This window comes from Canis lupus, chromosome 27, assembly GCF_011100685.1.
Source record: "Canis lupus familiaris isolate Mischka breed German Shepherd chromosome 27, alternate assembly UU_Cfam_GSD_1.0, whole genome shotgun sequence".
NCBI classification, from domain to species: Eukaryota; Metazoa; Chordata; class Mammalia; order Carnivora; family Canidae; genus Canis; species Canis lupus.
In genome coordinates, this window is record NC_049248.1 from 36,208,771 (window position 1) to 36,236,696 (window position 27,926).

Sequence of the window (27,926 nt, forward strand, 5' to 3'; positions counted from 1 at the left end):
GGGAATTTGTGATGTGGGCGTGGTCCGGTGACGGGGTGGCGTTGTGTGGGCGGGGCGCCGTGGTGTGGGCGGGGCCTGGGGCGGGAATTTTGTGATGTGGGCGTGGCCCGGCGACGGGGTGGCGTTGTGTGGGCGGGGCCCGGTGACTGGGCGACGCTGTGTGGGCGGGGCCTGGGCGGGAGTTTTGTGATGTGGGCGAGGCCCGGCGAAGGGGCGGGGCGTCGTGGTGTGGGCGGGGCCAGGTGTCTGGGTCATGCTGTGTGGGCGGGGCCCGGGCGGGAGTTTTGTCGTGTGGGCGGGGCGTGGGCGGGGCCTAACAGGTCGGCCCCGCCCCACCCCGGTGCCTTTCGGAGCCCCCGGGTCCCTCCGCCAGCCGGCTCAGCGGGGCGGTGCCTCGGTGCCCCGGTGCTCCGGCTTCCCGCTCCTGGCCAGGTAAGGAATTCCCGCCGCCGTCCGAGGTCTGCGCTCCGGCCTCCATGCCTGGGCCGCAGGGTTGTGGAAGGACGGTTTCGGAAGGAGCATCGCCTTCAGTCTTCAAAGTGAGAAAAGTCAGAGAGAGGAAGTAGGTGGCGCGGGCACAGCCTGCTCCAGGGTGGAGACTTGGGTGGGTTCCCGAGGATCGGACAGTTAATCGGGCCCGAGGAGGACGCTGGGGCGCGAAAAGGCGTCCGCAGGCCCTTGCGTGGCTCGGTCCGACCTCGCGTCGGGTTTGTCGATTCCCAGGCCCTGCGTGGCGGGAACCAGTTTGCGAAACGCAGCTGTTTTCCTGAGAACCAGGAAGTGAAGGGCAGCTCCGGGCAAAGATGCTCGTCGGGTGGAAAGCCTCCCGAGCCTCCGCAAGATTCTAGTTCGCTTGTCACCCTGGCTTCCAGGCTCCCGGGACATTAGGAAGTGGAGAGCGGTGTAAGGATCCCAGAAGTACATTGTCAGATGGGAAGAGCAGACCTGAGAGCCTGGAGCGAGAGAGAAAACAGGGGGGTAAGCAAGCAGACCCCGAGAAAGCGAGGAAACATTCTAGCTCTTTAGCATGGGAACCTAGAGCTCCTATACTGCCTGAAAAAAACCTATCTGCCCCAGGAGCCCTAAGAGTAGAGAACATTAAAGTCTGCCTTCTCCCTTTCTAGGGGTAATCCCTGAAGGAATTCGTCAGAAAGATCCTATTTCTTTAATTCTCTCATGCTGAACACCCACTTGAAGCTTGCTTTCTACCTCTCCGATCCAAGCGCCTGATCTTGCGGGCCAAACTTGCTCCCTCCGCAGTCTTCTCCATCTAAGTAAATGTCAAGAAATGTTCAGGCTGAAAACCCTGGTGCAGCCTCCTCACGCTTCATATCAGCGCACAGGATTCTATTTGCTCGACTTGAGAAAATATCCAGCCTCCTGGGACTCTGCACCGTCTCTGCTGCCACTCTGGTCCAAGCCTCCAGCATCTCCCACCTGGATTGTCGGTGTAGGCCGCTAACCGGTCTCTTCCTGCTTCTCTGCTCTTGCTCTAGCACCCTTTCCTCTCAGCAGCAGCCCCAGGGGCCTCTCAAGACCTCAATACAGAGCATATCTCTCCTGCTCTCAACGCCTCCACTGTCTTCTCACTCGGAGGATGAAACAAAATCAATACAAAAGCTGTAAAGCTTTTGAGACCTGGTGCCTGACCACTCGTTCAATCTGCTGCTTTCCTGCTCCTTCCTCTCCATACTTACTGTCTCCCTGCTGTTCTCAGTGGGCCCACTTCAGACCTTTATATTTGTAGTATTCCTTTTGCCCCATAACTTTTCCCACTGATACCCCAGAGTGTGACATTCCCATTTCTCCAGACCTTTAATCACAGGGCACTTTCCTATTTTTTTTTAAAGATTTTATTTATTCATTAGAGACAGAGAGAGAGAGAGGCAGAGACACAGGCAGAGGGAGAAGCAGGCTTCATGCAGGGAGCCTGACGTGGGACTCGATCCCAGGTCTCCACAATCAGGCCCTGGGCAGAAGGCAGTGCTAAACCACTGAGCCACCAGGGCTGCCCCTGACACTTTCTTATTGAGAACTGCTCTGACTATCCTGTTTAAAACTGAAATCAAAAAAAAAAAAAAAAAAACTGAAATCCCTTCTCTATTTTTGTCCACTCCATTTGGCACCATCTAGCCTAGTATAGAGTTTATTTGCTTATTGCCTGTCTTCCTCTATTAGAATATAAGTCCCATGAATTCAGTTATTTTTCTTTAAGGATTTTATTTATTCATGAAACACACACAGAGAGAGGCAGAGACACAGGCAGAGGGAGAAGCAGGCTCCCTGCGGGGAGCCCGATGTGGGACTTGATCCCAGGAGTCCAGGATCGTGATCTGAACCAAAGTCAGATGCTCAACCACTGAGCCACCCAGGCTTCCCAAGTTCAGTTATTTTTTTCTTATTTTCCTAATGCTTCATCTCCAGGAACTTGGATCAATATCCAGCACAAAGTAGACACTCAGTAAATACTTTGATTTATTTCAATATTCAATATTTCAGAAGATTGAAAAACAATGTATGTTTTTAATACATCCAAACATTATATATATATATTTAATATATCCAAAGCATTTTAAATTACTTAACCATTGAATTAAATCCATGCTTGAGAATTATGTGTTCTGTGTATTGCATGGCATACCAGCACATACCCCGCTTTCGAAGGCCAGCCCTGTAAAATTTAGTAGGTCCAGAAGGTGTCACCAGCTTTTGCTCATAATGCTAGTGTTGAGTTGTCCAATAATAAAGACTAATGGTTATCCAGCATATTTTGCCTAAGAAAGCATGAGAGTGAATGATGTATTTTAGGATGGTTATAAATATATTAAAAATACTATGCTTAATAAAATAGGACTATCATTACCTGAAAAACTTATATTCTCCAACCTCTAATTTCTACTTTGTCAGTAGCCCCTCACCACTATTCTAAAAACTGAGCTTATATACAAGTCTGCAGATTCCTTTTCTTTAAAAAAAAATGTGATACAAGAATAACTTCAGCCATAAAATAATTATTGCAACATTTTTTTAAAAATCACCTAATTATTGATAGGCCCTTTGCATGTGTTAGTTTAAAATCTTATAGCAAGCCTTAGCTATTACCATCTCTGCTTTTCAGATAAAGAAACCAAGATCCAAAGAAATTGAATTATTAAGTCTGATCACAATTGATTTGTGGGAGAGCTACGTTAGAACTCAGGCCCATGCAGCTTCCATCTTCTTCCTCACCTCTATACTCTCTCCCTCTGATCAGACTGCTTATGAGGCACAGTCTTAAAACTTCATTCATTCACGTGACAAAAATTTTTGTTTTCCTATCTGGGGCATAGTACTTTATCTATTGGAGAACCTCCATGTAAATGAGAAGTATTGGTTTCCACAAGTAAACATTGGTTTTAGTATATTTCTCGATTATTATCCTACCTTTTGTTCTTGTCCAAGTTGCCTTGTTTAAAAATATGAATGGGGGGCAGCCTGGGTGGCTCAGGGTTTAGCGCCACCTTCAGCCCAGGGCATGATCCTGGAGACCCAGGATCGAGTTCCGCATCAGGCTCCCTGCATGTGGCCTGCTTCTCCCTCCTCCTGTGTCTCTGCCTCTCTCTCTCTCTGTGTGTCTCTCATGAATGAATAAATAAAATCTTAAAAAAAATTAAAATAAAAATTAAAAAATTAAAATAAAAACATGAATAGTTTTTCTGTGCCATGAGAAAAGTCATGAAGATATTTATTTATTTATTTGTAAGCACTATATCTTTTTCTACTTCTATTAATCCTGGGCACACTAAACTCTTGAACACTTTGAAATAATTGATACTTTTTAATTTCTTCTGCACAGTAACTTTTTATTGTTGAAAATGTAGAAAAGCAAGTAGAACTAAAACCACCATAAAAATCACCATCAAAAAAAAAAAATCACCATCAAGGGGGATCCCTGGGTGGCTCAGCGGTTTGGTGCCTGCCTTTGGCCCAGGGCGTGATCCTGGAGACCTGGGATCGAGTCCCATGTCGGGCTCCCAGCATGGAGCCTGCTTCTCCCAGTGACTATGTCTCTGCTTCTCTCTCTCTGTGTGTGTGTGTGTCTCTCATGAATAAATAAATAAAATCTTAAAAAAAAAAATCACCATCAAGAGATAATCACCTTTAATTTTTTAGTATACATTCTTCCAAATGTGTGCTTAAAATAAAATTTTCAATTCTGAGTTTACAGGCATATATATATATGTATATATATATATATATATAGAGAGAGAGAGAGAGAGAGAGAGAGAGAGAGAGGGATAGAGAGGAGTTATCAGAAGGCTTTCTTTTTTTGGTATCCCTACACATCAACTTTGTTAGAAATCTAGGTGTAAGAGAGCTACAGAATGTATCCCTAGTCCTAAGATAGACTTTTTATTCGCAATTTCCTGTATTTTAGCTCAAGACTGTAGGATTGCCAAGTGGTCTTAACCTTTACTAGTTTTGACAATCACATTGTACTTCTTACAATGGAGGGAAATCTGAGTAAAGGAAAATAATGTGAATGGAGCAACTGCAAAATCTATAGGCAGAAATAATTTCTTGATTTAAAAAAACCAGTCTTTCTCTCACTCAACACAAATATGTGAGTAGCTTCTAAAGCCTGATTGGGTTGGATCTCTGGTTAGGAGAGCACACCATCTAGAGGAGAAGGCAGACACATAAACAATAAAATATCATAATTGTTATATTAGAATAATGACTGGTGACAGTTTGGAGCAAAAGATATGACTATCAGGGAACACCAATAGTGCCTTTTGCATTGAGCTTAAAGAAATCACAGGCATTTGCCAAGTGGCCCTCAAGGTAATTAGGCAATTCTTTTACCTCGCCCTAGATGACCTCACCTCCTGTTTCACCAAGAAAATAACATTGTGTGGGAATTCTCCCTCTCATTTAAAATATGTCTCTATCCAAACCCCTCTTTCTAGATTTGGAGGAAAAAATTTCCTCTGTTCAAGGCTGACATCTTCACCTATCCTCCCTTCACTATCCCTTTTGTATCTTCAACCAAGCTTAACCCTTAAAACAAATCTTAAACCAGGAGTTTTCAGGGTGTGGTTGAGGTCCCCAAGTCTCGTTCAAGAAGTTCATAGCATCAAAATCACTGATGGGTAAAAGATTCATTCAGAATACAATGGATTTTAATGAAACAGTTCATTGATACGATTTCAGATTCCACATTGCAGCTGTTAGGAAATTATCTTTTATCAAGTTTCACTATAGTGTGAAAGAGAAATACCTACTACTTTGTGACAAGGCTATTAAAATTCTGTTTTCAACTCTATGTGTGAAGCTGGATTTTCTTCATATATATCAACCAAATCAATATGTTGCAGGAGAGTAAATGCAAAAGCAGATATGAGAATCCAGCTATCTTCTATTAAGTTGAATATTACAGAGATTAATAAAACCGTGAAATAATGTCATTCTTCATTTATTTTGGAAAAAGTAGTTATTTTATCAAAATATATTATGTATACTATCATGTAGTACATTTGTTATTATTAATGAGTTAATGAATAGTTTTTAAAATTTTTCAGTGTCAATTTCAGATAAGGTAAATATTGGTAAATATAATCAAAATAAACAAAAGCTCTTTGGAGTCCACAGAAATTTTTAACAGCGTAAAGGGTACCAAGACCAAATTTGAGAACTGATGCCTTCCTTCTCTCTCCCTCCCTTTATCTCTCTCTCTTTCTCTCTCCTTCTCTCCAAAGCCAGATTCCTTGGAAAATGCATTGTTCCCATTTACTCACTGCTCCATTAAAACTCTTCTTAAGCCACCCAGTTTCCAAATCTAACCTATCCATCAGTATTTATTAGATCTCTGGGTCTTTTATACTAACCTATCCTCCATTCTAGAATTCTCTGATATGCTAATTGTCCTAGTTGTCTTCTTACCTCCATGGCGTATCAATAGTTTTAAAGATTCTTCTTTCTCTCCATTTCTTCACAATCCATATGTTCCTAATAGGCAACCTCATGATTCACTTACGAATATGTGAGAATGCTCATATAGTGAGTATTCTTTACCTAAACCTTTCTCCTAAGCTTCAGACCATATATCTCGACTCCCCTACATGGTACCAGAGTAGATATTTAACATTTAATGTGATTATGAACACTTCATTTCCTCTAATATCTAACTGCTCAAGCCAAAAAGCCAGGAATCAATTTCCTCATTTTCCTCACTCTCCTTTCCTTTAATATCCGATTTTTCATTAAACAATATTGATTTGGCCTCCTAAATCTTTGAATCTTTTTTTTCTAAATTCCTCAACTTTTTTCAGGCTTTCATTTCTTCTCACTTAGATTATCCCTAAGTTTTCAAGCTGGTCTCTTTGTCTCGATATACATCTCAAGTTTTTTATCCAGAGGAATCCACTTAACCAAATAATATCATATAGCACCTTTCTGTAAAATCCTGTAATGGGAATGCTTAGGTGGCTCAGTCTATTAAGCATCTGACCCCTGATTTCAGCTCAGGTTATGATCTCACAATTGTGAGATTGAGCCCCACATCAGGTTCCAAGCTCAGCGTAGAGTCGGCTTGAAGTCTCTCCCTCACCCCTTCCCCTTGCTCAAGGGCTCATGCTCTCCCTGTCTCTCAAATAAATAAGTAAAACTTTAAAATCTTGAAATAGCTTCCCTGTAACTTTTCTATAAAACTTAAACTTCTTGTCTCAGTATATGAGGCACATGATGATTTGTCCCTGCCTACTTTTCCATTTCATCTCTTACTACTTAAGAACATGCTTCCTATGCTCCAGCCATAGCAAACTCCTTGCCTGAGTCTAATTCATGTTCTCCCTGTTATTCCTGCTGCCTGGAATTTCCTTTTAGGTTTCTCCTCATTCCTTTTCACTCATCCTTCCAATCTTCTTCCCCACCCAACTCTGTCTTGATATATTTCCTTCAGACTGCCTTGGCTCCATGCTCCTCTGGGCCTCCACACTCTGCACACACCTCTTGTAACATTTATCACTCACTATAATTGTTTGTATCCCCTGCTGGACTGAGAAGCTTGAAAATAAAGATTTTTTTTTCTCCTTTCTGTAGCTCCCATAACTTAGTACAAAGCCTGACATACAAGGTTTTTGAATATTTGAATAAATGAGAGGAAATGTTTTATCTTTATAGAAAAGAGAGTGACTTGAACAATGCATTGAATTACACAAGCCTGCTTGTGGACATATGGTATGAATTTTGGAGTCAGATAGGAATTCAAGTCCAACTCTCTCATTTACTACCTTTGTGAAGTAAAGAGATTGAAATTGCCTTCATTACTATAAGGAGTAAGTGAAATATATGAATCACCTAGCATGGTACTCAACAGCAAATTCATCCATTCATAAATCTTATCAGCAGTACATACAACTTGCTAGTGAGTAGTTATCTATTAGTAGTGAAATGAACTCATGGAGCTCATAGTCTAATGGAGGAGGCAGATAGTAAACAAGCAAATAAATACATGATTACAATTACATTGTGCAGTGATGAACGATAATTAGGTTGAGGGCAGATAGACCTACTTAGATGTGGTGGTTGAAGAAGGCCAAAGAGAAGAGAATACAAATATGGAGGCCTAGAATATAGGGAGACATTTTGGTTTTTGCTCTTTTATAGCTTCTGAATTTTGTGTCACATAAATCTATTCTTTACTCAAAAAATTAATTATATCAGATTTTAAAGATAAAAATATAGAGGGAAGGAGAATAAGTGACAGAAGAATATCTGAATCTCTTTGTCTTGATTAACTAGGAGGAAAGGTTGCCACTTGCTGAGAAGGAAAGGATGGAGGTCAAATAAAACCACATGGAGAGAGATAAAGGCATGAAAAAGCCACTAAGGATAATGAGCAAAGACAAGTAACACTTCACAGCAGCGTTGATGGCCCCGTGGAAAGAGGCCCCATAAATTTGTGTTCAGACCAGTCTACTTAGTCAGTTATCTAATTTTCTATAGCTATATTCAGCAGTGCTGGTATACAAGTAAAATTATGAAATGTATTCATAACCATGGCTCTCCAGGGTGGTAGGCAAAAGAAAGAAGGGACTGAGGAAATAAAGGTTTTCTCTAGAGTGTAAAGTGGTGAACCATAGGGTTTGGCTTAGTAGGGAATGAATTATGATCAGACTGGTCTATTGGACTCAAATGATGTGGAGCATATTATAGGAAAAGTTGATTATTCACCATATATTTTAATACGACTCAAATTATTTTAGGACTTTTTTTTTTTTTTTTTTTTTTTTTACTTCTACCAAAGAGTGTTGGTAAGTGTTCAATAGTAAATAAATACTGGTTGGGAAAAATATTTTAAATTGAAAAATAAATTTTTTATGAATAGAGTTGATTCTTGAGTTTTCAGGAATTTTTCTGCAAAAGTAAGTTTTTCACTTCTTTGTGTAAATTACATTTAAGAAATATCAGGAAAAAAATTCCTCAATTTGTTATTGATAATTACAGGTAGAGAAAGAAACTAAGACCAGAGGACAATTAGACAAATGAACCACAATTTTAATTTCTCCTTAGAATATCAATTAGTTGACTTTGGAGTATTCCTTTATTATGGTGTAATCAGTTGTAACATTTCATATATTGTAATAAAATGTGATTTATAAGCTTACAGATGTCATTGCTAAAACTACTGTAAAATTTTAATGAGAATTTTCCGTATTTTAGGAATAGAAGATGAATAAACCCATAACATCTTCAACATATGTGCGCTGCCTCAATCTTGGACTAATTAGGAAGTTGTCAGATTTTATTGATCCTCAAGAAGGATGGAAGAAGTTAGCGGTAGCTATTAAAAAACCATCTGGTGATGATAGATACAATCAGTTTCACATAAGGTAACATATAAAATTCTTTTCCTTTTTAAATTCTTACATCCTACTCTAGAATGATTAATAGATATAAATACAACCTAATGTTGCAATTCAGAAAGTAAAACTCTTTCCAGGGGAGATAATCTTAATAAGTAACCTCTTTTTTTTTTTTTCCTGTTTTTGCAGCTTTTGCTTCATTCTCCATTATGTCAGTGAGGGTAGTATTATGATCTTGCAAATAAATTTTTAGGTGAGAAGATTCCCACTTTTACTCTAGTTTTCTATTTAGCAAGCTGAGAAAGTTCCCTCTGCCTCACATTTGTCATGTCCAGATTGAACACACGGGCATCTTAAGAATCTCTAATAAAATTCTAAGTGTGTGAATCTCTACTTACCTTAACAGTGTACTTTGGAAATTCTTCAAACTGATATTTTAAAGTTGATTGTAAATGTATACATCTATGAAAAGAATTCTTAGTTCTTAGCCAGAATTTTCCAACACTATCTTCAGATAATTTCATTCTTTGTCTCTATTTATGTCTGCTTGATTTAGTACAAAATATGAGTGCAGATTTTTGTCTTGTCAGTTATTTTGGCCCAAAGTTCAGCCCAAAATCTGTCTTTGGAAGCAAGAGTAAAAGACATTAATTTGTGATTTTCAGCCTTAACTTGATAAAGATCCCAAAGCCTTAACCCCATCTTAGTTCTTCCAGGAAACGTTTCCTCATTTGAAGGATAAACATCTTAAATTACTTGAAAGAAGTTTAAGTTTAAGCATTGAGAAGCAACTTTCAAAAATAGTTTATTGATATTAGCATTAAAAACTTTTGGGGCAGCCTGGGTGGCTCAGCGGTTTAGCGCCGCCTTCAGCCCAGGGCTGGATCCTGGAGCACCGAGATTGAGTCCCACCTCAGGCTCCCTGCATGTAGCCCACTTCTCTCTCTGCCTCTCTCTCTTTCTCTCTTTCTCTCTCTGTGTCTCTCATGAATAAATAAATAAAATCTTTAAAAAAATAAAAAAATAAAAACTTTTGGAGGATGGTTGAGGCAGTGGTGGTAGGGAGAAAAAACTCTTTTCTACAGAATAATGGCAGCTAATAATTATTGAAAGAGTGATAGTTACCAGTTTATAACCACTGATGAGTAACTGATGCATGCAAGACTCAATCAGTGAAACAAACCACAAGACAAAAAGTTGTCGACGAACAAGTTATACTCAACATTTCAAAATATTATCCACAGGTTACTCATGAATTATGAAGGGTAAAGGTACTTTTATAAAGGAAAAATCTGAAGTTCACCTCCTTAACCAAGTAATAAACTTTAGGTCACCAGTAATGGTACAAGCTGCTTTATGTGGCTCTTAATGTCACCTATATAGCATTCTTACCAAACATTTTTATTTTTAAGATTTTTAAAGAGAGAGGGAGAAAGAGACATACACATGGCACCAGAGGGCAGAGGGCCAGAGGGAGAAGCACACTCCCTGCTGAGCAGGGAGCCCAATGCAGGACTCAATCCCCGACCCTGGGATCATGACCTGAGCCAAAGACAGATGCTTAATGGACTGAGCGATACAGACGCCCTTGCCAAATATTTTTAACCTGAATTTTATCATAAGAAAGTAGCCAGACAAATCTAGACTGTGAGATATTCTACAGGGCATTTGGCTTACATTCTAAAGTGTGTGCCGACATGCACACATGTACACAAGGAGAGAGAGGACAAGAACGCAAGCATGGCAAAGTGTTATCAACTGGTCAGTTGGTGTATCTAGATGAAGAGTAAACAGTTGTTCATGGTATTATTCTTACAACTTTTCTGTAAATTTGAAATTTTTCAACATAAATAATTTGGAGGCGAACCAGAAAAAAAATGTTAAATTTTTAAATGTTACTTTTCAAACTAAGTTTTTAAAGAAATGAGAATGAAAAGTGTATGTTTTTCCTTTAATTTAATTGAAATATAAGATCAAAGGAATAATTCTCCAGGTTCATGTACAATATTCTATTTCATTAAGCAGAATGATTTATTAAAAATCATATGGCTAGCAGAGTTATTAAGTCAGGTAGGAAAGTAATATAGCTTAGTAGGTTGAGAGCACACCCTTATGTCAAGTAAGATCTGAATTTGGATCTCAATTTTGATAGAATGTTTTGGCTGTATGGCTATGGGCTGGTTACTTTACCTCTCCACACCTGGTTTTCTCATTAGTAAATTAGCGTTATATTCACAGTATCTTTGAGAATTAAATGAGTTCATGTGGGTGCATTCTGTGGCCCAGTGAGCAGATACTCAGTAAGTACTCGATATATGTTAACTCAGAGTATCATCACCCTCAGCATCTTTTTCCCTTCTGTCTTCCCAGTTCTCTGTAATTCTTGCTGGGTCTCCGGCCGCCCCTTCCCTTTCATACTCTAGGAGGTGCTGTGGGCAAGACGGGGAATAATTCCTATTTTCATGTAAAGTCTATTACATACTAATTTTGGTTTCTTGTTATTTGCTTTTAAGGAGATTTGAAGCATTACTTCAAACTGGAAAAAGTCCCACCTGTGAATTACTGTTTGACTGGGGCACCACAAATTGCACAGTTGGTGACCTTGTGGATCTTTTGATTCAAAATGAGTTTTTTGCCCCAGCGAGTCTTTTGCTACCAGGTAAAGTGAGTGTGAGTAGGGCATCGACAATTAGGATGGAAAGGCAAATGGCAGAAATAGGAACATGTCTCCTTACTCTTACTTTTTTCTTCTGGTAGATGAGCCTTATATTTAGAGATTGCTTTTCTTTCTTTCCACCCTCCCTAACTCATATAAGCACCCTAGCCATAAGGCACTGCAGACTTTTGCTGCTAAGGAAATAGAAGCTTTGTGATCAAATCTGAGCCCACCATTCAAGTCAGGAAGTTTTGTGCCAATAGGAAGTTTAGAAGGACAGCAATTAGATTTTGGGGTTAGGTTTTTTTGTTTGCTTGCTTTGTTTTGTTTGTTTTGGTTCTTTGAGTTCTTGCCTTTTTTTCACCCTCAACTTCCACCATGTTGGATCTGTGATCATGATTTCCTTACATTATGTGCTGGCAGGTCACTGTCTAGATACCTTCCTCATAACCTTGTTTTTTCCCTTTGATGCCACTTACACCAGTGGTTCTCACTATTGAGTGTGCTTCTGAATTGCCTGGGGTTCTTGTTACACAGGTAGATTCTTGGCTCTGTTTCAGACCTCATTATCTGAATTCTTGATTTGGATTATGGCCCCTGTTTTTAAACAAACACTTCAGTGCTTCTGATGTAGGTGGCTCATGGACTTTTTGAAAACACTACCTTACCCTGTCTACTCATCTTTATCCAAAACTTAAAACAAATTCTTCCTAGGTAGCTTCTTGTGTGTGCTATGAGAAAATGGGGTTCACATGTGGAAACTGGAATGCTGTCAACTGAACGGAGTCCTAGTTTAACTTTTTCACAAGCATTTTTTTCTTATGGAAGGACAACTTGTATCTTACTTTGTTTGGCAGATGCTATTCCTAAAACTCCTAATACAGTACCTTCTGAAGAAGCTGTAACAGTTCAGCAGCAACAGATGCCTCTCAATGGCAAAGACAGGACATTTGTGTTACCTGTGCAGAACTTTGAACAAAACTATATGCCACCTGACTCCTCAAGTCCAGAAAATACAAGTTTAGAAGGTAGTGATACACGTAAGTAACATTGCAGTGCTTTCCGCTAGTGGGTTATCATTAAGATCATCACTGCTTTGAAATAAATCTCTCCTTCTGTTCATGCACATGGGCCATAGCTCTTTTATGGGTTTTCTTTTTTCTCTCCTGACTTATTAAACACCATCTGCAATGTATTAGTCAGCATGTTATCAGTGAGTACAGGCAATAGGACATATAAACAACCACAGAAGTATGAAAAAATGTGTAAATATTTACATAACTTGAAAAGGTCATTTTATCAAAAAATTAAGTGACCGGAGTTTTGGGTGGAGGATCACCAAACAAAATTCTTAAGATAAAGCCTAATTTTTTAATTTAAAAGATAGCTTCACTCTCTCCTATCATGCCTAATCCAAAAATGTGAATATTTGCATATTTATGAAATAATCAGGTTGAGAAAACAAAGTTATTAAAACCATTATCTTTTTTATCAAAATACCTTTTTCCTTATTTTATTGATGTTATAGGTTTTCACAGTTTTTCATTTTATGAATTGAAGAATGTCACAAATAACTTTGATGAGAGACCCATTTCTCTCGGTGGCAACAAGATGGGAGAGGGAGGATTTGGAGTTGTATATAAAGGCTACGTGAACAACAAAACTGTAGCAGTGAAGAAGCTTGCAGCCGTAAGTTATATGTTTAGGAGCAAAAAGAATTAAAAGAAAAGTTGCTTCGTGTTGTACTATATAATAAGCTTTAAATTAATCTTTAGGAAATAGGGCAGCCCGGGTGGCTCAGCGGTTTAGCGCGGCCTTCAGTCCAGGACATGATCCCAGAGACCTGGGATGAGTCCCACATCGGCCTCCCTGCAAGGAGCCTACTTCTCCCTCTGCCTGCATCTCTGCCTCTCTCTCTCTCTCTCTGTCTCTCATGAGTAAATAAATAAAATCTTTTAAAAAAATAAAAATAAAACAAATCTTTAGGAAATATATTATTTCAGTGCATACTTACTTTAAACATCAATCTAAGCTGGTAGTTCTTAACACTTAAAAAAAATTGTTGAAAGCTATGAATCCTATCCCTACAAAAAGTTATAGATATACATGAATGATTATACATATAATTTTAGAAGAATCACAAAATAAAGTTGAGGAGCCCTGTTCTATCTAGTGCTTCATGCATAATCAAGATGAAAATGGGAAGATATTAAGAAAATTTTGTAAAAATAACTTTTTTATGTTACTTTTCTCATTTAAAAAAAAAGGCTTCAGGGCTCCTGGGTGGCTCAGTTGGTTAGGTGTCTGCCGTCAGCTCAGGTAATGATCCTGGAATTGAGCCTTATATAAAGCTCCCTGCTCACCGGGGAGTCTGCTTCTCCCTCTCCCTTTGCCCTTACGCCTCCTTGTACTCTCTCTCTCTCTCTCTCTCTCTCAAATAAATAAATTAAATCTTTTAATAAATAAAAGTAAACCATAAAAATAAAGCTTAAAAAAATACAATAAGAAAAAAGATTGAAAAAAGTCTTATCTAAATCTTTCATTCCCATTTCTACTAGAGTATTCACCAAGTACTCATTTTGTTATGTTATAAAGCTGTTATTGTATTCTAGGAATATTCTAGGAATATCCATATAATACATATTTATATGATAAAGATAGTCACCCATTGTCACATATGTTACAAATACTTTTTCAGGCTTTGTTTTTCTTCTTGCCTTCAAATTTGCTTTTTTGTTTTTTGTTACAGCAAATGTTTTCTTCAGAATATTTATGCAGTGAAGTCTCATATTATTTCATTTTGTTCCTGCAATAATTCAGTAAGGTTTATATGGTTATATGGTTTATGAGCTTTTTTCCACTAGCTAGCTATGCACCTTGGACAAATCATTAAATTTCTAGTTCTCAGTTATTCTATAAAATAGGGAGAATTGGGCAGCCCAGTTGGTTCAGTGGTTTGGTGCAGCCTTCAGCCCAGGGCTGATCCTGGAGACCCAGGATCGGGTCCCACGTCAGGCTCCCTGCATGGAGCCTGCTTCCCCCTCTGCCTGTGTCTCTGCCTCTCTCTCTCTCTTTCTCTCTCTCTCATGAATAAATAAAATCTTAAAAATAATAATAATAAAACATAATTTTAAAATAAAATAAATAAAATAAATAAAATAAAATAAAATAAAATAAAATAAAATAAAATAAAATAAAAAAAGTAGGGAGAATTACACCTTATTATTTTAAAAAAGTTACATCAGCCAGGCAATCTCTTATACCTTGTTCTAGCTTTTGGAGCCTTGACGTTATTGTATTGGATTCTATTATATATTACTTTGTTTTTTCAGATGGTTGACATTAGTACTGAAGAACTGAAACAGCAGTTTGATCAAGAAATAAAAGTCATGGCAAAGTAAGTTAATTTGGCAATGTGGTATAGTAGAAAAGAGCAGGTCAAGGAGTAGAGGACCTGGTTTCTCACCCATAGTGTGCTATGAACCTAGTGATATTTTCAAATATGTAAAATTAAAATAAAGAGTTTAGATTAGAGGAATTCAAAGAATTTTGACTCTTATAATTCTGTGACTACATATATTCACATTCCTGGAGCTGAAACAGGAATTATTTTACATCCTAGCCAAGTTACAAAGGATTTCAGCTATCTTTCATTATAATGTTTGCTGCTTCCAAAATTCATGAGAGATAAATTATAGAGATACAAAACAAACAAACAAACAATAGAATAGTAGGCCCTTGGATATCTTAGCAACACTAACCCAGGAAAGAAGTTATATGCTAGAATGCCTAGAAATGACACGGTACATTTGACAATTGCTGGGCATCATCAAAAAGAGTAAGAGAGAAAAAAAAGAGAGAGAGAAAAAAGAAAGAGTAAGAGAAACAAATCAGGATTTTATTCTGATACTTATAGTGTGTGTATTTTATGTGTCTGGTCTCACTTAATCCTCATAACAGTTATTATAAGCTCCCTTACCTTTTTATTCAATGATATTTAGAGACATTATGTAACTTGCCTGAGGCCACATAGTAAAAATCATATCTGATTTTCATACTGAGATCTGTCTGATTCCAAAGCTTGAGCTTTTTCCTTTCTCTTTTTATTAAATTTATTTTTTCACTCCTGAAATGTAATTGATATACACTGTTATATTAGTTTCAGGTGTACAACACGAATTTGACAATTTTATCCATTACTCCGCGCTCACCACAATATGTGTACTCCCCATCTGTCACCGTACATTATTGATGTGAATCCTAATGAGATTTACCAATTTATACTCAATTACACCCATTGCTATAAATTACCAATTGTAAGTGCTTAACCTCAAGAAAGAAATAATCGACTGGAATTAATTCAGTCCTACTAAAAATAATGCATACTGATAAAAAAAAAAAACAAAAAACAAAAAACTTCTTTCTTTCGAGATTTTGTTCCCCCCACTTTTATATCCACTCTGCAATCCTAAAAGTAATTTGTTCAAAGTAGATATTCTAGGAAATACAAGAATATATATTTAAAGTAATAAAAACCATCTCTTAAATATATCATCAGAGACAGCCATGCCTAATATTTTGATGTATCACTTCATGATGTATGTGTAGCATTTTTCCCATGTCATTAAAAATAATTTTAAAACATTTTGTTATTGTACATTAATTTTAGTATTGTATATTAATTATTTAGCATATATGATGATTATATTTTATTTAATCAGTGCCCTACTTGTTTCTAATTTTCAACATTACAAATTAAAGTTCCTTTAAGTCTCATTGTACATAAATCTTTAAATGCAACCCTCCTTATTCTATTAGGTAGAGTCCTAGAAGAATTACTGGTTCAGAATGCACAAACTTCTTAAAACTTTCCAAATACATGTCCAAATGGCTTTATAAATAAATTATGGTTATTTATGCTCCTACCACCAATGTATTACAATTTCAAATTTCACTGCTACCTCACCACCACTGAATATTATTCCTGTTTTTTTAATAAGTACCAATTTCTGGACCTTACTAGAAGAATGACCCGGGCCAATTTTAACTCTCTATTCATCAGTGTTCTTATCTATAAAATAGGGTAATAATAGTAATAATATTATGAGGATTAAGTGAAACAAAGCAGATAAATCACTTACTGAAGTGCCTTCTATATAGTACAAACTCAGGAAACGTCACCTACTCGTTTTTTAAGATGTGCCAGTTTGATGGAAAACAGAGTACTTACTGTTTTAATTTGTGCTTCTTAAAATATTTATGAGGTAGACTGATTTCAAATTAAAGTCTTATTTGAAATAATGAAATGTCAGAATTTTAGATGATTTGAATCAATAGAACCAGTAAACACTGGGACAGAATGTGTATCATGTTCTAAATATATTTCTTGACTCTCCTGTATTTGCTCATTTAATTCTCACGGCATCCATGTTATATAGTAGGGGTTATGATCCACATTTGGTGAAGTTGCTGAGGCTCAGTCAGGTTATCTCATTAACTGTTAATTTTGCCTGTAGGTCAAATATCCAGGGGGTGGCAGAGCTGGACTCTAAACTTAGGGCTTTGCCCGGTTCTCTTTCTGCTGTACCACAGATACCTAAGGTTTTGTTATAGTTCAGCTTTCTTTAGTTTTACTCCTTTTGGTAGATAAAGAAACTCAAATTAGGTTATAAATAGTAAGATATTTTCAAAGATCAGATATGTATAAATTAGGTGTGATTAGAGATCAGATGTCTATAAATCAGTGCTTTGGTTATGTTAGAAAATTCTCGAAAGGGTTGTCACACCAATTTCAACAAACTTCTTGGAATCTTTTCATAAAACTATCATTGAAAATTATGCTACACAAAGGTAAATATCAGCCCAGTCCTTAACCAAACTATCACAAGTTCCAAAGTTCTAAATTATTGACCTTTTTTAAAAAATAGTAAAAGGAGGCGCCTAGCTAGTTCAGTTAGAAGAATATTTGATTCTTGATCTCAGGGTTGTGAGTTCAAGCCTCCCATTGGGTGGAGAGATTACTTAAATAGGAAAAGGATTTGCTTCTAATGTTGATCAGTATTGACTAAAAGAACTGTTTGCAGAAAATTGTAAATGATTACAATAAACATATATAAACATGTTATAAATATATGTATTGTGATATAATGATATGTAGCATATCATTATTGTCTTGTTCTTTTTTTCTGTTAAAGCTCTAAATTGAATAACCTCCAACCTACAGCTGAATAAATGTATGTATCATAATAATTTTGAATGGAAAATTATTTGTCGTAGGTGTCAGCATGAGAACTTAGTAGAACTGCTTGGTTTCTCAAGTGATGGAGATGACCTCTGCTTAGTGTATGTTTATATGCCCAACGGCTCATTGCTAGACAGGCTGTCTTGCTTGGTAAGATATTTGCTCATCAGATTGTTTGGCTCTCTATTAATGTGTTGGAATACTAACATTCACTGTGATAAGATTATTTAAGCCACATTAATCTTAATATTTTTCCTACTCTTCAAAAATTAAACAATTCATAGGGAAACAACTGGGATTGCCATTCTAGTAGATGATAATCTGAAACACAAAATTGTCAGTCAAGACTAGTCTTTGAAGATGCTCTTATATATTTTTTTTCAAATAAGAAATGCTAACTCTGGATCTTACTTAGACATTATTTTTGAATAACTTTTAAGAATTGCAATCCTAAATTCTTCATGAAATAATATCATTTTCAGTAGTTGCTTAGAAAAATGTCCTGTTACATATTTTCTATAGGTTTTTTTAATCCTCTTTTTTTTTAATATGTTGGTTTCTTTCTTCATAAGGATGGTACTCCACCACTATCTTGGCACATGAGATGCAAGATTGCCCAAGGTGCAGCTAATGGCATCAGTTTTTTACATGAAAACCATCATATTCATAGAGACATTAAAAGGTAAATGTTAGGGCAGCCTGGTGGCTCAGGGGTTTAGCACTGCCTTTGGCCCAGGGTGTGATCCTGGAGACCCGGGATTGAGTCCCACAGAGGGCTCCCTGTATGGAGCCTGCTTCTCCCTCTGCCTGTGTCTCTGCCTCTGCCTCTCTCTCTCTCTCTCTTTGTGTCTCTCATTGATAAATAAATAAAATCTTTAAAAAAAAAATAGGTAAATGCTACTCTTAAAAAAGCTTTTGGAAAACCATTTTTAGAGAATAACTTATTCTCACTCTTTCTATTCAGTATTCATATGCATATCTTAATTTACAGCACTTCATGAAAGCTCTTCTCAGTGATATCTATAATCTCCCTTATTCCAAACCCAGTGACCTATTTTTATTTTATTTTATTATTTTTTTAAGATTTTATTTATTTATTTATTTGACAGAGAGCAAGAGAGCACAAGCAGGGGGAGCAGCAGAGGGAGAGGGAGAAGTAGGCTCCCCACTGAGCAAATGTGGGGCTCCGTGTGGGCCTCAATCCCAGGATCCTGGTATCATGAATTGAGTGGAAGGCAGATGTTTAACTGACTAAGCAATCCAGCCACTCCCGCAGTGACCTATTTTAGTACTCATCCTACCTGATTTTTGTTTTGTTTTGTTTTTGTTTTTCTTGACCACTATTACCTTGTCAAAATTATTTTCTGGATCATCACTATTTTCTGAATCACTTTCATTGCTCCATGGGTACATTTCAATTCTTTTTCTTCTTACATAATTAACAAATATTAGTTGAGCACCCACTATATGGTAGGCACTGTAGATAATATAGTCAAAAGTAGTACTTGTAGTCTTTGACATCAATCATAGATCACTAATAGAACTTCAGTAAGTAGTACGTAGTCTTTATATACAGTATTAATGTAAAGAAGAGTTCTCTGAGGAAGTGACATTTTAGCAAAGATCCAAAGAATGAGTAGGAAATAAGTAGGCACAATTTGAGGGTAGCTAAAGAAGGTAGAGAAAAGAGCATTCTAGACAGAAGGAACTACAGTTATAAGACCAATGTTGAGAGGGAATGTGGGAGCATACGAACTACAGAAGGTAAAATGAATGTAGTTTAACTGAATGCAGAAATTGAAGGAATGATTGACATAGATAAAATTATAGAAGTTGGCCTGGAGCTAAACCATACCTTAGTCTATTACAATCTAATAGACTAAGGTATGGACTTTAGTTTTTTGTTGTTGTTGTTTTGTTTTGTTTTTTAAAGATTTTATTTATTCACTCATGGGAGACGCAGAGACGTAGGCAGAGGGAGAAGCAGGCTCCCCACTGGGACCCTGATGCAGGATTCGATCCCAGAACCCTGAGATCAAGCCCTCAGCCAAAGGCAGATGCTCAACCACTGAACCACCCAGGTGTCCCTGGACTTTAGTTTTATCATAAATATAATCAAGTGCCGTTGAAAAATTGTAAGTCAGGATGTGACATCTTGCTTAAGTTTGGAGAAGATCACTTTGGCTCGAGTGTAGAGAACAGTTTGTCAGAGGGTAGTTAGGAGGCTATTACAGAAATCTGGGTGGTAGCATTTCTTATCAAAAGAAGTGAGAAGATTCCAAAGATTAAGAGGACTTGCTGATACTTTGGTTGCAGAGGGGTCAGGGAGAGGGACATGTCAGGAATGACTCCTGGATTTCTTGCTTCCTGAGTTGCTTTCTGGGATGATTATGGCATAATTCACTTACATAGAAAGCAGTGGAAGAGGACCAGGTTGAAGGCTGAAAATATGAATTCTCTTTTATACATGTTGTGTTTAAGATTCTTTTAAGATATAGAAGTGCAGATGTTAGTGTGATATACAGATATGGAGCTGAGAGAAGTCTGAGCTGAAGACATAAAGTTGTGTATTACTTACATATAAGTGATAATTGAAGATATATTATATGATTGTATTCACTTAAGGAGAGAGAGAGATTAGGAAAAGATCCCAAGGGGTTAGTCCTGAGGAACTTTAAGACTTAATGGCCAAGTAGAAGAGAATGATCTCAAAAAGGAATCTAAGGAAGTAGGCACAGAAAGGTCAGATGAGAACCTAGAGAGTGTGGTACCTGTGAAAACGAGGAAAAGGAGTATTTCCCAAGAGAGACTAGTCAAAAATGTCAGTTGCTTTTTAGAGGTCAGGATGAGGATTGAAAAATAACCCTGTGGGAAAAAAAAAAAAAAAGAAAAGAAAAATAACCCTGTGGTCAGTGCCCTGAAGGTTATCAGTATCTTTACGGAGCCCTACTTCCCCATAGTAATTGGGCAGAAGTCAGCATGTAGTTGAGGAGGTTGCGGGAGCTGGAGAACTGAGATGTGAGTGTAGACAAGTCTCTTACGACATTTAGATAATGAAGGGTGATGGCTGGAAATAATGTGTTATTCAGGAAACGTTTTTAAGATGATGAGGACTAAAGCACATTTTTATGCCTAGGGGAAGAGGGAGGTGATAAAAATAGAAGAGAGAAGTGAGATAATTTATGGAGTAGGGTTCCTGAGAACATAGGAAGGAGTCCAAGTAGAGGGGTCAGCCTTAGATAAGCAACAGGCATCCCTTACGTATCGGTGTATTTCCTCATATTCTCACCTCCTGTCTCTCCCCACAACGTGTTCTTGCTGACATTATATTGACTTACGTGGTATCTATGTATGGGTTCCTCTCAAATCTGTATCATCAGTCTCTGATCCTATATTTTCAGTATCTCCAGACCAAAAACACCTCACCTGATGTCCCACAGCTGCCTCTAAGTTAACATGTCAGAAATCGAATTCATTTTCTCTTCCAAACCAAAGTCTTCCTCCTATATTCCCTTCCTGATCAAATGAAGTCACCATTCATCCTGTCCCAAGCTAAAGACTTTCTCATTCCTCATATCATATTCATTACAAAATTCCCTGAATATGCCTCAAAATTCTCCAGCCCCCACAGTATCATTTCTTTGTCCAGACTCTCACTCTCATTTGCTTTTAATAAATCAAGCTTTCCTGGTCAGCCTTTAACCAGTCTGTTCCAGTTCTCATCTATTCACTACTACACTGCCAGGTTATGTTCTTAAAAATCAAGTCTAACAGCACCAATTCCTTACTATTAAACATTTTTCCTACTGTCCTGCTCTCATGGGATCAAGTTCATATTCTCTCCATGTTTCATTGGCACCAGTTTCTTGAAATTGATAGGTTTTTATGTTTTCATCACTATGTACACGTTGCTACATTTGCCTGAAATGCATTTTTCCCCTTCATTCAACCCTCATCTTCTCATAATCCTTCAAGACTAAGCACATTGTTCACCTTTCTCCAATTCTTCCACGCATGTAGTTTTTCTCTCAGCATTTTGTACCTAATATCACCATTATGGAGTATTTATTTGATTTTTAAAAATTATTTGTGTACTTTTGTCACAGACAGCATTTGAAAATCCCCCTCAAATGCAAGACTGAGCTTAAATGCCATTATACATAGTGAGTCCTTGATAAAGTTTTATTGAATGCAACTATGTGTGCATGAGTTGAATGTGTGTAATGAATGGATGAAGACCTTTTAACCATGTTCTTTTCTCTTTGAAAGATTTCAATAGTACAAAAAAAAAAAGAATAACACTTGAAACTAATATAACACTGCATGTTAACTATACTGGAATTAAAATATACTGGAATTAAAATAAAAACTTAAAAAAATAATAAATAAATGAATAATTGAGAGACTTTGGTTGGAAATTTATATTTAAATGAGTTGAGAAATGTTAGGAAAGGAATAGGAATGGTGCTTTAGGAGACTGAGGGAAATTTCCCGTGTGATAAATTCTCTGTGAAATAATGAAAACACCTCTCACTAATGCAGACAGTTTTATTTCATTTTTATTCTCCTAAAATTTTTCCTCAAGAAACAAAAAGAAAACAATCTTTCCTCTTTTGCTTTAATCTGAAATCTAGATTTACTTATACAATATCAGGCTTTTACAATGTGGGTTATGAAATGGTATATTCTAAATATGTACGCATGTCCCGTATTACGTAAACATGAACTGTTTGACTTACTTGAAAAGGAAAATATTTTTTTCTTCAAACTTTACATTTTTTTCTCAGTGCAAATATCCTACTAGATGAAGACTTTACAGCCAAAGTATCTGACTTTGGGCTTGCCCGGGCTTCTGAGAAATTTGCCCAGACAGTGATGACTAGCAGAATTGTGGGCACAACAGCTTATATGGCACCTGAGGCTTTAAGAGGAGAAATAACACCCAAATCTGACATCTACAGCTTTGGTGTGGTGAGTTTCACATATATAATCAGCAAAAATAATCATCCTGGCTATAACTGTGAAATGGAAGTAGAATATTTTGAACACACCTGTCTTGCTTAGCTCTCTCATGTAAATGTGCATATTGTTTACTTTAACCTTTAGTTAAATGAGAAAGCTTATAAAAGCTTCTCCAAAGTTGTAGAACATTTTTAAATTGATTTCTAAAGTTACTGCCAGAAATGACATTTTTACCACACTATCCTCATGAATTAGTAGGAAGCTTAAATTAAATCAGTGCATAAAACAAATCATGTCATACAGCACACATTTAGTGTCATATTTTTTAAATGAAATTTTTCTTTTAAAGATTTATTTATTCATGAGACACACACACAGAGAGAGAGAGAGAGGCAGAGACATAGGCAGAGGGAGAAGTAGGCTTCTCGCAGGGAACCTAATGCGGGACTCGAGCCCAGATCCCAGGATCACGACCTGAGCCGAAGGCAGGTGCCTAACCGCTGAGCCACCTCGGCATCCCTAAATGAAATATTTTTTAAAATACATACACTTTGGCATTTTCTAATCTACTGGTCTTTGCCAAATAACTTTTAAGATGGAATGAGCAGAAACAGTTGGAGAAATCAGGTTCTACTTCATCTTATTTTTGCGTATGTTTCCTATATGGAAATTTAACTTCCCAGCACTGGGAAGTTAAGGCATATAGTTATAGGATATGCCTAAAATTTAGAAAATATTATTCTAAAAGGCAGAGAAAATTATTTTGGGAAGAATGCCCTGCAAGACAGGAGAAGGAATGTCCCGAACATAGACTGATGAGTGGATCTTATTGTTTAATAAGATGCCAGTAGAAAAGTACTGCTCATGGAGATTGGTGGAACCCAAGATTCCTGTGAAGGAATGATGGCGAGAAATGACCTCAGCTCATAACCTTCCTACTTTAATGCCTAAAAGGCATAATGCAATGTGTGGAAATGAGTAATCAGATTTCTTTTTTTTTTTAAGATTTTTTTAATTTATTCATGAGAGAGAGAGAGGCAGAGACATAGGCAGAGGAAGAAGTAGGCTCCCTGTAGGGGCCTGATGTGGGACTCAATCCCAGGACCCCAGGATCATGATCTGAGCGGAAGGCAGACACTCAACCACTGACCCACCCAGGTGTCCCAATAATCAGATTTCATAATCAAGATCTATATTCTTTCCATATGTTGTCTTGAGTGTTACAGTAATAGTTTTTTTTGTCTTCATAGGTTTTATTAGAAATAATAACTGGACTTCCAGCTGTAGATGAACACCGTGAGCCTCAGTTATTGGTAATTGATCTATTTTTTTCCAGTCCTTTTTTCTTTGCATTTACAATCTAAATTTATTTGGGTAAATTTGGCATCTAGCAATGTCTTTTCCTATTGGCAATCTTTTCCTTGGCAATTACATAGTGGCATATGGAAAGAGCATCATATTTCTAATCTCAGCTCTGCCACGAAGTATTTCTGAAGCTTGAAAAAGTCACTTATATGTTCTATGTTCTGGGTAAAACCAGAATAGAACTATATAATTTTTTAGTCCTTCTGCAGTATATTTTCATTTTGTTACTTTCAGGGTGATTTACTAACAGCTTTTTTAGCTCAGAGAGGAAAAACAATATGGCTTCTATTCAGATTTGTATAAGAATGGAGTTGCTAGTAAAATTTTCTATCCGTTTCCAGTATGGAGTATTTTGTTTATAAAAGTTATGACTGAGCACATTACCTATGTGTCATATTAGGCATTCATTGGCACTTACATAGACTAACACCTGAATGCTAAAAGTATAAGAAAATTAGGTCTTGCCCTTTTTTTTCCTGTATAGTAAATTTTAAGAACTTAGAGGGTCTTTTTATAAAAGTAAAGATTTACAGAAATCTTTTGTAATCAAAAGATTACAGAAATACTATCATGTGTCTTTCTTGAAACCAGTTAAATAACTACACTGACTTGATTCTAATTTATGTATTTTAATGAGGCAAACCAGTGACAAATTCAGATAATATATGTATAACAGATTATTTCCCTAAAATGGAAATTAGAAAGTCAAAAGGGATGATATATTTGCTCAAGGGCTTGGGGCCATACTCTTAAGAAAAGCCATAAGTAATATGATATCTATATACTATAATACTGATACTGATGTCCCTTACTAAAAAATACATTACAAATCTTTCCATGGTTCCCTAGATGTGTAGTAATGCAGTATAACTTATTATATAACATTTTACATTGAAGTATATTTATAGAACATGTTATTGTGAAAAGTTATTATTTGCATAATATCTGGATTTTTTAATAGTAGTACATAGTGATATTTTGTCCTCATCACAGAAATAAAATTATATGTCCCATTGGATGTTGAGCATCAGGATGGAAGCCTGAGCTGCAGATAGAGTTTTGGGGCCATTAGTGCCCAAGCATAGATAAAGTTTTGGGTGTGAATTAGATTATACAGAGAAAGTGTGTAAACTAAAATACAGAAGGACAGTAAATAAATAAATAAATAAACTCTTTTTTTCTACCTTGTAATTCTTTATATTTTTAAGGAAAGCCTACTTGTCTACAGGCCTAAATCTTTTTCCATGAGACTTTTTCCACCTTCAAAATGCTATTAAAGCCTCAAACCTGTAGTTTGAGTAAGGATGAAATACAGAAAAACACAGAATCCATCTCAGTCATAATTTTACACATGATCACATACTAGTGAAAAATCATAAAACTTTAAGGATGTTTATACTCTGACTTATTCTTAAATTTTGAATGCACTATAACTATAAAGTAATAAGATTTTATTATTAAAATATTATTAATAATAATAATTAAAATAAAAACTCATTACAAGTATAACCAAAAGGGAGTGATCTTTGAAAGAACTCACTAGACTCTGCCATCATTATTATTTTCAAGGCTACTGCTCAACCCACTACATCATCCTTGTCCTACACCTCTCTCACTATACAGTACTTTTTTTTTATCATAGCCCTGTCCCCCTTTTCCTTTTCCCTTTTTCATTTCACTTTGATACCATAATTTGAGTACCCATAGAGAAGTTTGCCTGTACAAGAAGCAGGAGTCTGGGTCTAGAAATTGTAATCTCATTATCAGGAGCACACCAAGAGGCAAATCACTCTAAAAATAAAAAATAAATAAAAATAAAGCAGCAGCAGCAGCAGCAGCAAATCACCCTGTGATGGCAGCCTAGTAAATGCTGCCAATGGGAATAGGAAAGCAATTAGCTCAGCAACATAAATACAAAACCAAAGGCAAATGGCCGAAGGTATCTAAAAAGTGTGTATATATATATATATATCTGTCTGAATAAATGCATTAATAAATAAATCGGGTTTCTCCTGTATGTCTTTAACTCTTAGTAAATTTATAAAAATAGTAAAATAAGAGTATGTGTTATTATGAAGTAGATTAAATCATTCCATTTACATTCTGATATCTTTCTCTTTTATTTGAAACTCCGACTAAAGTTTTAACATTTGTTTTAAAGCTAGATATTAAAGAAGAAATTGAGGATGAAGAAAAGACAATTGAAGACTATATTGATCCAAAGATGAATGACACTGATCCCACTTCCATTGAAACTATGTACTCTGTTGCTAGTCAATGCTTGCATGAAAAGAAAAATAAGAGACCAGACATTGAGAAGGTACTAATTTTTTATTTTTATTTTAAAAATGAAGGAGGTGGGGTTCATCTTTTTTTTTTCTGAGTGTACATTTCAAACTATTTAATGCAGTTTTTTTTTTCTTTCTTTATGAAAGGTTCAACAGCTGCTGCAAGACTTGACAGCTTCTTAAAACTTTACTGGAATAGACTCTTGGTTTTTGTGTAGACCTATCTATACCATTTTTTAAACTAAATTTTTTTTTGGAAACATTCTTTTTTACATTTAACAAGGCAGCATGGAGCAGTGCAGTGGTTATTAAAGCTTATATAAAACCCCCAACATGTATAGAATAAACAAAAGTCAAGCCACGATATCAACCCTAAGCCCTACCTCATCAGTGTCACCCTCAGTTCTCCAGTAATCCCTGATACCTCTCCTCGGAACTCCACCAAACATGGGTTGAAAACTATAGAATTAGCAACAAACAGGACTGGACCACAGGGTGAAAAGACCCTAGACCAAAGTCCAACTCCACTACTAATTTGCTGTAGAGCTTGGACAATCCCTTAACAGCTTTGAGCTTTGTTTCCCTCCCAGCCTCCCCACTGGTAGCATTAGGCTAATACCTACTGTGCTTCTCTGACAGGTAGTCATGAAAATCAAATAATGCAGAATATGTACAAGCACCTTGTAACGTGATATACCAGTTTGTAAAGTGACGTAAAATTAAAAGTTTATGTAGATGTTTATACAATCCAATTACAGTCATTTGTGTATAGGATCATGTTTGCAGTGTGCTATTTTTTTTTTTTTTTGCAGTGTGCTATTTTAAGCAATCATTCACCACTAACCAAATATGCCCTGATGTTATTCCCATGATGATATGGTCAATATTAGATTATGTTACCTGGCAAAATTGAAGGAATTTAGCAGATGTTGTTATGGTCCCTAATCTGCTGACTTTGAGTATCAACAGAGAGACTGATGAGTGGGCCTCACCTAATAAAGTGAGATTCTCCTGTGGGCCTTGAAGAAGTAAGCTACCGGGTTGTAAGAAAGCCAATGTGGCTAAAACCTAAGGGTGGCCTACTAGGCTAAGACTACCTTCCAGAGGTTAGCCAGCAATAAAAAACTGGGAACCTGGGTCTTATAACCACAAGAAAGTGAATTCTTCTAAAAAGAACAACTTTTTCTTCCCATATTTCTGACCCACTGGTTTGCTAGCGAGCCAACTAAACATTTTTTAATTTTAAATTTCTCTCACTATGCTCTATGAGAACCAAGGAGGTAATAGGAACAATTAGTTAATGTTTTGCCTTACCTTTCTGAAATATAATTAAGAGAAATTTAAGACATTCTAAACCATTTATTGCTCTATGTACTTTCTGGTTCTGTAACCATACAAAATGGCCATAGATCTCAGCTATCTGTAGTCCTTTTTTTTTCACTTTCAAAACACAAGCATACCTCAGAGATATTGTGAATTCAGCTCCAGACCACCACAATAAAGTGAGTATCATGATAAAATGAGTCAAATAAATTTTTTGATTTGCCAATGCATATAAAAGTTATGTT

The 27,926-nt window shown here is 36.7% G+C and overlaps 1 protein-coding gene across 9 annotated transcripts; it reads left to right on the top strand.

Moving 5' to 3' along the window:
• The first annotated feature begins 295 nt into the window (after positions 1-295).
• On the top strand, positions 296-27,881 carry IRAK4 (interleukin 1 receptor associated kinase 4). Of its 9 annotated transcripts, none has more exons than XM_038577394.1 (14): positions 296-432; positions 1,125-1,450; positions 7,162-7,316; positions 8,704-8,873; positions 11,360-11,505; positions 12,360-12,542; positions 13,031-13,191; positions 14,835-14,899; positions 17,779-17,893; positions 18,316-18,425; positions 22,531-22,714; positions 23,956-24,018; positions 26,232-26,390; positions 26,506-27,881. In XM_038577394.1, exons 4-14 carry the CDS (start codon positions 8,713-8,715, stop codon positions 26,539-26,541), a joined length of 1,383 nt encoding a protein of 460 aa, XP_038433322.1. In that variant the 5' UTR covers positions 296-432; positions 1,125-1,450; positions 7,162-7,316; positions 8,704-8,712; the 3' UTR covers positions 26,542-27,881. The 9 variants fall into 9 exon arrangements, with proteins under 9 accessions (XP_038433322.1, XP_038433320.1, XP_038433319.1 ...); XM_038577395.1 differs by lacking the exon at positions 7,162-7,316 and adding an exon at positions 873-978 and having other exon boundaries at positions 350-432; XM_038577392.1 differs by lacking the exon at positions 7,162-7,316.
• Positions 27,882-27,926: the final 45 nt, after the last annotated feature.